At 43.4% G+C, this 12,847-nt stretch overlaps 1 protein-coding gene across 1 annotated transcript in view; it reads right to left on the bottom strand.

Moving 5' to 3' along the window:
• ELP3 (elongator acetyltransferase complex subunit 3) overlaps window positions 1-12,847 on the bottom strand; it is a 98,446-nt gene that overhangs the window by 23,525 nt on the left and 62,074 nt on the right. Inside the window, exons 10-12 of the mRNA XM_009319723.1 lie at window positions 10,523-10,613; window positions 6,930-6,995; window positions 1,043-1,270 (exon numbers count right to left, since the gene is read on the bottom strand). Coding sequence (XP_009317998.1) covers window positions 1,043-1,270; window positions 6,930-6,995; window positions 10,523-10,613 — 385 coding nt within the window. The remainder of the gene's footprint in view (window positions 1-1,042; window positions 1,271-6,929; window positions 6,996-10,522; window positions 10,614-12,847) is intronic.

Below are 12,847 nucleotides of genomic sequence, written 5' to 3'. Positions count from 1 at the left end.
TTATGGTCACACCTCATCAGCGTCTAGCAAAGCTGCATCTTAATGCATACACTCAGGGAAAGATTAATAAATACAAGGAAGTTAATTTAAAACATCAGCCCTGAGCACTTCTGGCAAAGAGGACAAACTGATTGCTTTTTTAAAAGCTCAGTCTAAAGGTTCAAAACCTACCGGGGCAAAATTTAATTCACATTTTTGCTCATTGCAAGCTACAGCATGTTACATGCAGCAGAAGGATAATGTGCCATTTTCATACGAGTCACTGCAAGGAATTAGAAACACAGCTTTCCACTCCATTCTTCACGTGCTTTAAGAGATACATGAAATGGCTTCCCAAGTGTGTCTGAAGCAAAAAACTGTCAGACCCAACTAAGAGACCTCACTTGAGAGTCTCACCGGATCACTTAAACTGATACACACCTCAGAACCAAAGTTGGACTTCTTGTTTTGGTAGGAAGAACGTATTCAATAAATGTTCCTTTGAAAGAAAACTGGGTAGTACCAAATAAAATCTCACCTTCCGAGATGTCATTATTTCAGATTTCAGAAGTGAAATTCATCTATCGAACAAGATCAATTTTAGAAGGAAATAAGAAGACACAATGGAAGTATCTCCTTTGTTTCGTTTTTAGTCAGTCTGCAGGGAAGTCTGATGTACTGTACAGGATATCAGAGGAAAGATGCTTCAGAACCAAAGATGCTTAGTCCTCAAAACCCAAATTAGCACCAGCATACGTGAGCTCGTATCGTACGGGCATGAAGCAGCGCTGATAACGTTCAGGCATGCTTTTTTTATCTCAGAGCAGTTGCAATTGCCTAAACTTGAACACACTAGCAAAAACTCAGAAGCAGCATGATTTCAGCAGGTGAAATGCAAGAAGGGGCTCAAATTCAGTTCTGTTTCTATTGCAGCGGACTATAAATTCAAAGCAACTGAATGAATATCAGATATTAAATAAAATTCTTCTCCGATTATACTGGGGAGAGGGGAGGAGGGTGCAAGAAACAGGTACAGATGAAAAATAAAGGTGGCTTGGAGTACCTGGTGCTGAAATTTTGATGGATCCCGACTGCTCACGGGGACCACGCTCCCATACACGTGCAATTCCCGGACAATGGAAACGCCTCCTTTCAGCTCAGGTCTGAATGACTCCTCTGAACACTTCCGCAGTCGGAGAAGGCCAACGAGAATATCCTGCTCTGGGTCTTCATAGGACAGGAAGGTCTCCCAGCCACCATTAGCCACATAATCTCTTCTAACTAATTCAATCTGGTCAAAGAGAAGAAGTGATGACGAATACAAAGAGGAAAAGAAAAAACGAAAACTTCTTTAAAAATATTTAAGCAACATGTTGAACAGACCAAAACCAATTTCATGGATCCATAAACTATTATGATTCAGAGAAAACATGAAGTGCTTTCTTAAAGGCCAATTTAATTCTAGATGGATTTTAGCAGTACCGGATAAGAACTGCTGTTACTGCAGTCGTATTAAAGAGAAAACATGCAACTACTTTAATAGAAATGTATTTGCCAGTGGGACAGAACTAGTCTTCTATCCCTATTTGCAAGCTTTTAAGAAGGGCTGGTAACCCACGTGGTTACCTGTTTCTAAGTCAGAAACCTAAAACCTATGTTTCTTGAGTTACTCGAGTTCATAATCACTGCAAAATCGATGGGGGCAGCAACTCTTGCCACTAACCAAGGGACTTGCTCTAATTGAAATTCAGCTCCAGTTCAAACTTGCTAACGTAGAATGAGTAGTTTTGCATCTGCCTTACCTAAACCTGCATTTAGGTCCACGTCTCTCCTCCTTTGCAAAAGAAATGGCTTGAGATGTCTACAGAACATGAGTCTTCTACGCAGCAGTCAAATTCTTTACTAATTACCAATTAGTTCTTTCCAGCACCGCACAGGATCTACCTACATGAGCAAACTATGTAGTACAACAGGAGTGGACCTAAAGGAGTTGGTGTTGAGTGAGTATTGCATCACGTGTGCTTTACAGAACCAGCGGGAAGTGTTTTCTTACTCATTCAGACAGTACTGAAGACACCAAAACCATCCAGACAAGCACCCTGAGAACTGACCAGTAACAACATATTACTTGCCTCAAATCCAATTTTTTTGTAACAACCTAGACAAAGGCAGCTCTGAAGATCACAACAAGTGGAAGGGAAAAGTGAAGTGAGAGTTGGCTGACTGTGGAGAATACAGTAAAGACCATGCTTGGGTAGAAGAAATTCCTTCTGCAGAGCACCCAGAAGCTGTAAAGAGTACCTGATGGGTAAGAGGGCAGAAAGAAGAAAAAAAACTTCTTTTTCAGACAGTCCTGACCTACCACCATCAAGGAGCAGCCCCAGGACCCAAGACGAGACTCCCTTAGGGCAACATAAGGTCTGGTCAAATCTCACGTAATGGCAGCTGTGTTTATACGTAGCAGAGGTAGCACTGAGTTCATTTGATGTAACCTGTAGCCGATGATGACAATGTCACACCTTTGGCGACACAGCGAGTCACTCTATTTGCGTTTTGAATTGAGATGGTATAGCTGAAATAGCTGCCCACCCTTGCCGTAGGGACTCCCTTGCCCACCTGTAACAACCAGCTGCTAAGCAGATCAAAATTATTTCCCAAACTGCCTGGCTCAACAGAGGAGCGGCAGCAATAGTTTGCAATACCGAGAGCCCGATGACAACACAATATACGTTGGGAGGTTTTCAGCAGAGACTAGTCCCGGTCTCATCCCATGATCTAGGCACCCATTACCAGCTGGCGTACCTTACATGCGCTCCTGGAAGGTGCTTTCTAAATTAATCTGAAAGAAACCAGGTTTCTGTGCTTCCTGATGCTTTCAAAGTGGGGAACGATCGGAGGATTTGCTTCACAAGCACACCCCTGATCTGAACTAAAACCATCACGTAGATACACCTGCCATCATTTTGAGAGACTCCCTTAACTTTAGGAATTCAAACGTGAATGGCAAGTGTCAGTGGATGCCCTGTGCACCAGCGCTGCACTGGTGTTTCTAACATTTACATCCTGACAGTACAGTATAGCATCGATCCCTATGGATACCTTGCCATGCTCTTCCCAGTACTACTATAAAGACTAAAGCAAAGGACTTCAGTATTTTTTTCTGCAAATCCTCTAATACCCAGAAATCCATGAATTAAAGATTTGTTTACAGAAAAGCCATACGGGATTCTGTCGCCTGCCTGCTCTACTCCATGACGAAGCCTGGGTGAACGCAGCTCACAATTAAACCCCTTACTGACTACAGAAGCAAGGCTCATTTCAGCGCTGACGTACAGCTCGCGGGTTAAGCGCCCAAGCAGATGTCTGCCGATGTGCCAAATTCTCCAAGAGCACAACCCCGCTCCAGCCTGTGTGTCAGGACGGCTGACACACACTGATCCAGATCTACCGTTAGGTGCATAACACCACCAGTAAAATGGAAATGTACAGGAAAATAAAAGAGCATGAGATTTTTAAAATACCCAGAGTCTGCAGTTACTTTCATATGCGGAAAATCAGTTAGGTTAAAGCTTACTGCTAATTTATAAAAAGAAGCAGAAAATATTATTAAACACTGCTATATTAAGAGTTCGAAATGGCAAGATTGGAGAACTCCTGGTTTCTCCCAAGGACAAAACAAAACAAGTAGAAAACATGGCTCCGTTGCTTGTCCTCCAGTAGGGACTAGATAGAACCACAGATGCCCTGTTATACTGTCCTGGTTTCGGCAGGAATAGAGTTAATTTCCTTCCTAGTAGCTGGTACAGTGCTGTGTTCTGGATTTAGGGTGAGAACAATGTTGATAACACACCCATGTTGTAGTTGTTGCTGAGCAGTGCTTACACTAGTCAAGGACTTTTCAGCCTCCCATGCTCTACCGACTGAGCAGGCTGGAGGGGCACAAGAAGCTGGGAGGGGGCACAGCCAGGACAGCTGACCCCAACTGGCCAGAGGGACATTCCATACCATGGGACGTCATGCTCAGTACAGAAACTGGGGGAAGAAAAAGGAAGGGGGGGACGTTTGGAGTGATGGTGTTTGTGTTATCAACATTGTTCTCACCCTAAATCCAAAACACAGCACTGTACCAGCTACTAGGAAGGAAATTAACTCTATCCCTGCCGAAACCAGGACATATGCCCACATCCAGTCTGAAAGCCATTTGTAGACAGAAACAAAGTAAGACTACAGGAACCTTCACCAGGAGGCTTTATACTGTGTGCATTTTTATAGCAACATAAGCACGTACCAGATTAGCTGATCTGTTCAGAGAAGTCCCTATTGGATCGAGCCTTTTGTTCTCCCCACTGCCCTGGGCACAGAGGGTCTTAGGATACATAAATCCCCTCAAAGGGTTTTCAGGGACTCATGAGATGTACAAAGCCCTTTCCTTCTGGGATACTGGTACAAATGAGGCCAAAGCCAGCCTGAATCACCTCCTGGTCGGTTGGTGCACAGCGATGTGCGGCAGCATGCTGCAGTTCCCAGTGTCAGCCCCTCATCTGTAAAGCGTCCTGTGTGCTGGGTAAGAATAATCCTCATCAGGGTGGGTCGCCGTTTCAGTATACAATCCTATCAAATGTCTAGCACAGTCTGTTTTAAACTTACTTTGACAAACAAAGGGAAAACCCAGTTGCAGATTAAGTTCTTGGCCTACAGCAGCTACTCCCAGCTTAAAAAGCTGCCTTATTCCTACTAAGGCTCTATATTGAAATCATTATTTTGATATAACCCCCCCTGGCTTTGCAGGAACAGTGGCTTCTAAGTCTTAACACTTTCTGCTTTAACACTAATGTAGGTTCCTGTCTGTAACAGAGCTGTCATTGCCCCTCGCCTTGCAAAAACTGTCAATCCAACGTCTCTTTACAGCAACAATTCACTAGAGCATTTTTAAGGCTATTACGTAGCACTAAGCAGCCTTAACCATCCTGAGAGCAAGCGAATACCTTCCGCTGCTATGGAGAAACACCACTAATTGAAAAGGCAGTTTAAGAGACAGCTCTGTAAAGAACCAGCTACGGGCAAGTAATCTACTTCAAATTGATTTAAAAAAAAAAATCCACCATCGCCAATATAAAAATACATACAGCCTACCGATCCTTAACAGAAAGAAGTTGCAGAAAGTGTAACTAATTACAGCAAGCGATTAATTTATTTTAGATCTGACATGATAGCCTCTCTTATCAAGAGGATGCGTTGTTTACTTATGAAGCCAAGAAAAACATCATACCTTGTCATTAGTCTAAAGCGCATGAAAAAATACACCATCTTCAGAATATTTCTCTTGCTTGCTGTCATGATAAATTTTGCGAAGACTACATAATGACATCCTCCTGCCACTCAGACAGATGAGCTTAACAAAGGGAATTTTCAACATAACGTTGCTTTGAAAACCCTGTGATAAGCTATTTGCTAACTACTCAAGAAATTTACAATTTAAATTAGATTAGCACTGCTGACAACAGACGTCTTCGGAAGATATTTCGTGAAATGACCACAGGTTAGATAATGGGAGCAGAGCACAAAGGCTACATGGCCTATGTACAAATGAGTCAGTACAGCCTCAGTTCTTGCAGAAATCTGGTAAGAACAAGATAATTTATTTGGGATCGTTATACATTTCCATACTGGATTTCTGTTATGCAAGGTGGGGAGCATTGCACTCCATCTGAATTCACATAATGGCAGGAGAAAAACAGAATATGGCTCCCAGTAATCTCTGATTTGCAAACTGAGAACATCCTTCAGATGCTAAACTCGGAGAATATTCATGCTACTTAACTTCTGGCACCAAACTCGGAACCTCTTTGAGGCCTAAATAATCAGTGGAGCTTCCAAAGCACAACTGAGAGGACCTCTGTTAGGATTCTCTTTCTGTGCTGACACATAGAAAGCCTAACCCCAGTTTAGCGGCTCATATTTAGAAAGTGGGTACTGTGCCCATTGCACAGAAGAGGAGAGCGGTAAGTAAGCGTCATTCTGATTCAGCTTTCTACCTGGGGGTGGCAGTATCTTCTGCCTGGCACAAAGAATTCTTGTTTGAAAGTAAAGGAGCTATATGATGGACAAACTCTACAGTCATTTCAAGTCCTTCCTTAATGTCCACAAAGGAAGAGGAAGAGAATACTTCCAGGGTATGCTTTATTGGCCACAGCATACATGTATACCAAGATGGATCCGACCCTGTGTGATCTTAGAAAGCTCATCTCCTTGGGTGCCATACATGGCCATGGACCTCCTGACAACTTTCTGGAAGGATTGATCCCTCCTTGTAACTACAGTGAACTGGAGGATTAGCGTCCTAACTTGGATGCTTGAAGTTCAGCAGTGAACATTTTCCTTTCTATGAAATAAGCATAGCAGTCTCTCTGTGGACTATTTTAGGAAGGTAAAGAAGAACATGTGTGTCATATGCTGACTGGATCTACTCACATATAAATATATACATACATGTGCAGAAATGTATTTATACACATACTGTTTGCCTACATAAACATGCACATTCACAAAAAAGGCTGTAAATTCATCTTGTTAAACATTCATTCCTGTTCAGCATGCACACACTGTGTTTCTGGTATTTTCTAAATCCAAATTTGTAATAAGGAGGGAGAAAAGGGAAGGCTGAGAAGCAGTAAGAAAGAGCTGCTTATTTTGTTGTAACAGTGCAAATACCAAAATAACTGCTGGCTGTAGTCAGTTTATTGAACACGGTGGTCCATATATTTCAACATCTGACTCTGCTCAAACCAGAGACTTCCAAAGCTGCTGTGAAAATAAATGGAAAATTGGATCCAGCTACAGAGGCGAACCGCAGGATTGGACGTGAAACAAATGGGTCCCAACACCTCCACACCAAACACATATAACAAATTGTGTCTGAAACAAGCTCCTAGAAAAAAGACAAATTTTACCTGATACGGTCTCACTTTATGGTGAATTTCTTGAATTCCAACCTCTCTTGTCCTTACATCACGACACTAGGAAAAGAAAGTGAGGAAAAAAAAAAATTACATGGGAGAAAAACATTAAGGTCTGAAACACACAGATTTCCAGCCACCTATTGGGTTCAAAACTAAGCTGAAATAGCATGAAGTTGCAAGGATGAATTTCAAATGGGTAGACTTCAAAATAAAAATGCTCACCGATCCATCCCTAATACACCTCGGGAAGAGGTCTTAGTGCTAAATGGAAAGACATGCTGGCAAAAATCAATTCACTAAGCAACCATTATGGCTCATGAGGAAACGTACCCTTTGATTCACAAACAGCAGGGTCTGGAGGCAAAGTCAACATACATAAAAGAATAACAGAGAAAAAAAAGGACTTCGGCGTAATCCATTTTTACCCTACGTTGGGAAGGTCTAACACTGGCAAAATCTACGCTAAGGCACCAGAGAGTCCTCAAATAGCCAGTTTTTGAATCTCAGCAACCCTTTCCTTGTTTTTAAATGATCACATGAAAACTGTTGCAGAAGCCCTACCCAAATATCAGAAAGTAAAGCTAACGCTGATCTGGCATCCATAGAACGTCACTGAGGCTTGGGACCAATGACAGAGAAAACAAAAGACAGCCAAAAGAAATCTTCCCTCCCTTAGAAGTCAGACAGAGGAGATGAGGCTCCAAGCTCCGTGCCCGAGAGATGGGTTAGAGCTTGCATCAACTTCTGTGCTTCTCAGCAAAGCCAATGAAAGTTGAGTAATTTGGCACCCATTCACGTAAGCAAACAGTTGTGATAGTACAAGCGCTCCTACTGCAGGAGACTACGTGCATTCACATCTTAGCAGGTTTATTGGAAAGTCCAGTGCTAAGCTTAACCCAACTTCTGTCAGCGAAGTGCAGCCACGATTCTTTTACCCAAAGCAGCTGAGTTGCAAATGCTTGTTTAGAATCACAGAATAGTTTGGGTTGGAAGGGACCTCTAGAGGTCATCTAGTCTAACCCCCCTGCCGTGGGCAGGGACATCTGCAACTACAGCAGGTTGCTCAGAGCCCCGTCCAGCCTGACCTGGAATGTTTCCAGGGATGGGGCATCCATCCCTGGATTCATTCCACTAGTGCTGTTGTACTTGGAGGGAAGGAAGATAACCTCCACCAATGGGCTAAAATTGCTCTAACAGCAACACCACCTACCTGCCCACGTACTTCCAAAAGCCAGACTTTCAGACAGGGAAAGAACGTGCAAAAATCCAATTCACACAGAAACTCAGTGTACCCAGAACAAGCACAGCTCTCTCTCATGCTCTGTCCTCCTCTGAATGCTTTTAAATTCCTTTATCAATATAAAGCAACAATCTCCCAATAGCAGAAAAAAGTGGGGGGTTGTGTTTGTTTTTTTAGAGTGGGCTATGGTAAAAGCACTGTCGTACCAGGATTCTAGAGTAGACAAACTCTTCTCTGCTTTACAATTTCCCAGCTACTTAAAGAGCACAGTGAAAGGCAGAGGAATATCCACTCTTCATTAAGAACCCCAGAACTGAGGAAGGACAATGTATTCTGGGATGCTGCTTTAAAATTCTGTGTCCCAACTGCATATCTCCACTTGCACTCAGCGGTTGGCAATCACAAAGGCCAGCATCTGGTCCCTCCAGCAAGGCTCCTCAAGAATAATTGCTTTCCAACAACCACAGACACAAGTTGCGGCATTGGCATGACTGATCCCCATCCCTCAAACACGCTCCTCACCAAGCCATTCCCCAAAGACAGATGCCAGAACTGCCAGAGCTGGTGAGCTGGCTGATCTTTACTATTGAGCCTGCAAATATATAAGATTCCTGTAAGTCCCTTCCTTGCCTTGGCCTTTTCCTCTCCTTTTCCAAGCTAAGAGACAAGAGGACAAAAGCATATTTATAGTTTTCTCCTATGACACATGAAAAACACAGCAGTACCTTACATTTCAAGCTATATTGCAGCAAACTGTTTGGTTCCTCATTCCACCAGCTGCAGTGTTTCTGCCTCACTACATTAAAATCTATAATCATCTGCACAGCAGAGATATTTACAGATTTGGTTCTTCTAAAAGCGATGACTGCCGGCCTGACAAGCCCTTTAATGGTTCAGCTCAGCTATCCTGCTTCTCCAGCTGGTCTTGATCAGGTTCAGATCAAACGATGTGGTTTTAGTATCAAACCCAGGGAAGAGTTCACTAGTAGCCCTAAAGAGCTCGGCTGAAAAGGCTTAGCTGCACCACGGAGGTTGTCTCCCCTGCCTGGTTTTGAAGCGAAAAGTCAGCAGGAGGGATGGAAGCTTCTGCGGCTGGCAAAGCTGTCTGCCAAATCCTGGCTTGCTACTGGAGAGAGACTGGGAGGAATGATTTAAGGAGAAAGTCCAGGGCATCAGCTTAGGAGAGATTAAGTAGCAGGGAAAGCCCAGCTGGAAGGAAGACAGTCTGCAGTTTATTTTCTAACCCATTGCACTGCAACTGCAAGATCCAAGTGAGATGGCAAAGGCAGTAAGGAGCTAGATGTAGCCTAGGGAACTACCCATGTTAAACACCAACAATACAGGTCAGCAGCACAAGCTGATGTGGGGCTACAGGCACACACAGAGTACCTGAAGACTTTACTATTGCTGGATGCAGTAATGCCTTAAAACCTCTTTAAGCAAAGGAGAGCTAGAAAGAGGGAGCGCTAAATCACAATACAGATGCATAGGACAGTCGTGGTGAGGACCTGCTCCTGCCTGAACACCAGGACCCCAAAGCAATTAAAGGCCTTTGGAATACTCTCACGGAACAGAAGGTTTGTGTGTTGTTTTGTCTAGGACGTCGGGCATCCCAGGAAAGGCAGAACTTGGGCATAACTTTACTGGAGGATCTGCAAACTGTGGCTGGTAACAGGGTTTCAGAGGGAGGTTCAAACAGTGAGCAGTGTCAGAGCAGACCATGAGGGGCACTGAATGCCGACTGCCACAGCAACCTTCCGAGAAAAATCAAGACTGGGTATACGTACCTCCTTCTGACTTCAAATATAAATGCAATTCCTCCCTCCCCCTCCTTCTCTCCACTGCCGCTCATATTTTTATTTGACCTTAGAAATATCAAGAATATCAAGTCTCATTTGTTTGTGCTGAAATCTCTCTTGCAAGATTTCCCTGGCCTCGGACTAAGAGCTTTTCTTCCCATTGTTCAGTCAAGTAAGCGTATGCGTGGGAAAAAGAAAGGAAGAATTTCTAATAGCATAAATTAAAAAGAAACCTTCCTGCCTTCTCTCTGATTTAAGGGTTTCATTCTCTTAAAAAGTGGAATATCACAAACTAGTTACCAAGTACCTTCAGGAAGGAGGTGAAAGTGCCAATCTAAAACCCAACCAAACAACAACAGCTTTTCCAAAGTATCATCAAGGTGCTTTTTAGTCATTAAATTTTTTTTTTAGAGACCTTTGCAGATCATTTTAGTTCAGCAGTAAACCTGGCTCCTATCGTGTCTTCTGGTCATTACTTTCCTCTCTGCTCCTTTGTGTAAGACATCAAGCAGCTCTCCCTCAATATCAACTGACAAACGTTTTACCTGTGTCCCAAGATCTTTCATCCTGGCCAAGGCAAGCTCTCTCAGGTTCCCGTGCTCCACTCCAGAGCTGACTAGTGGCATTGGGATATCTCTGCATGTAAGAGGAAAAACAAAAACCTCAAACAACTGCATTAGCAGACAATACACCATAAAGCACCATTACGGTCACCTAAGCCAAGATCCCAAATAGCAGACCACAGAACTTAACTGAATTACCTTTGTTTCAAGTCTTTGGTTGAACAAGAAGTAACACGGGCAAAACACAACTAAAAGCAGGAGAAAAATGAAGGGAAAAAGCTACAGATTTTATTTTCGTAAAAAGACCGAAGCCAAAAGTAGGCTTTTACAATCCTGAGAAATAGGTTATAATTTTGCTCTCAGTTCTTCACCTGCAAGTCTGGAAAAAAAAAAGGATCATCCAGCCGAGCCTGTGCCTCGCCTAGGACTCCAGGTCAGATGTTCTTCATGGTATCTGTTGCTGGACACCAGCAACTGGGAACCAGCCTGTGTCCTTCTGTGGTCTCCGAGTTGAATGTCCATCAGGGAAAATTCATCAGAATTACAACATTTTTATATTGGGACGCTAGCTGCTTAAAAGTGAAAAGGTTCTGTTTAGCAAATGATTTGCAGCAAAGCCCAGCCAGAAAGTCTAGGGCCTTCCTATGGGAATGTAAATCATGAGTCTGCAAATGGCAGAACTCCTTCCTTCAGTTCCCCAAGGGAGGTACTAAAACGAAATTTGAAAGCAAGACCAGGTTTGGCCTCTCCGCTGCCTTCCAGGGCAGTTTTTCCCACTAGACTTTAGGAAAGCAGGATACCATCCCTTAGGGAAAGGAGAATTTATGCATCCAGATCAAGCTGAAAAAGAAACATGCAGATTATTGGCACATCCCACTCCACGCTCACCTTCTATCTAATGCTGTACTGTACAGTGATCTCAAATGCTTCTCCCGCCCGCTGCTCAAATTCCACCCTGGCACCTCTGATAACACACTACCCAAGTGCACTACTGCGTAGGCCAAACCCCCTCCGATCTTCTACAGGGAAACAAGGACTTCACAAGTATGAAAGATACTCAGTAAATTGTACGACGGGTTGGTCTCAAAACAGGGCTCTAACATTCCTTGGTGAGTATTCCTCCTTTATCTATGCAAGCATTCAACAGAGTAAAGAACAGAATATCACAAAAAAACCCCATACAGAGAATGGGATGGTTCAGGGAATTGGTAATGTAATTAGCTTAATCCATCTTGGTTCAGTAGTGATTGAAAGTCATCACCATCTAGCAGCTGTCTGATGACCTCCGTAAAATGTATTAATTGATCTATTCAGTTCCTTAAGGACTTGCATTCACATCATGGCCCCTATTAACAATTACTGTATAAAAGATCAAGGTCTTCAAGGGTCCTAAAGACCTGATCTTTGTGCAGCTTCAGCCTTATTGAAGTTTGAGACACTGGCAAGGGGAGCAAGAAAAGGAGTTTTCCTTTACTGTTAAGATCGAAAACAAGGGCTTCAGACTCCAGAATTCTCCTCCCATTTCAGCACTGCACTCCAATTTCGGTACAACTTTCTTCAGCATAACGGGGGCCCTGTGTTTTACCTTCCTCCCCCGTTTTCCCTGCTCTTTTTTCTATAAAGCCAAAGGGTCTATGAAAAATTCCTCGCCTCTGACACTTGCATGCCAAAAAGTTGAGGCAAAATACAATTAGAAAACCATTTCATTTATTCAGTGGATTTCTTTGAGTAAATAAGACACTGCAGAGCCAACACAACATACTTCAAAAAGCTTCAATTAGAGGAAATGAGCACTTCACATTGTGACTAAAAGACACACTAGAGGAGAACAGCATTTTCATGGAATAGAACCATAGAATCGTTTAGGTTGGAAAAGACCCTTAAGATCATCAAGTCCACCACTAAACCATGCCCCTAAGCACCACATCTACACGTCTTTTAAACACCTCCAGGGATGGTGACTCAACCACATCCGTGGGCAGCCTGGTCCAATGCTTGACAACCCTTTCGGTGAAGAAATTTTTCCTAATATCCAATCTAAACCTCCCCCGGTGCAACTTGAGGGCATTTCCTCTCATCCTATCGCTTGTTCCTTGGGAGAAGAGACCGACCCCCACCTCGCTACAACCTCCTGTGAGGTAGTTGTAGAGAGCGATGAGGTCTCCCCTCAGCCTCCTTTTCTCCAGGCTAAACAACCCCAGTCCCCTCAGCCACTCCTCATCAGACTTGTGCTCTAGACCCTTCACCAGCCTCGTTGCCCTTCTCTGGACATGCTCCAACATCTCAACGTCCTTCTTGTAGTGAGGG

Source organism: Pygoscelis adeliae, unplaced genomic scaffold, assembly GCF_000699105.1.
Source record: "Pygoscelis adeliae isolate BGI_AS28 unplaced genomic scaffold, ASM69910v1 Scaffold121, whole genome shotgun sequence".
Lineage (NCBI taxonomy): Eukaryota > Metazoa > Chordata > Aves > Sphenisciformes > Spheniscidae > Pygoscelis > Pygoscelis adeliae.
Note: the sequence above shows the minus strand (reverse complement) of the source record. Positions and strands in the feature narration are given on the sequence as shown.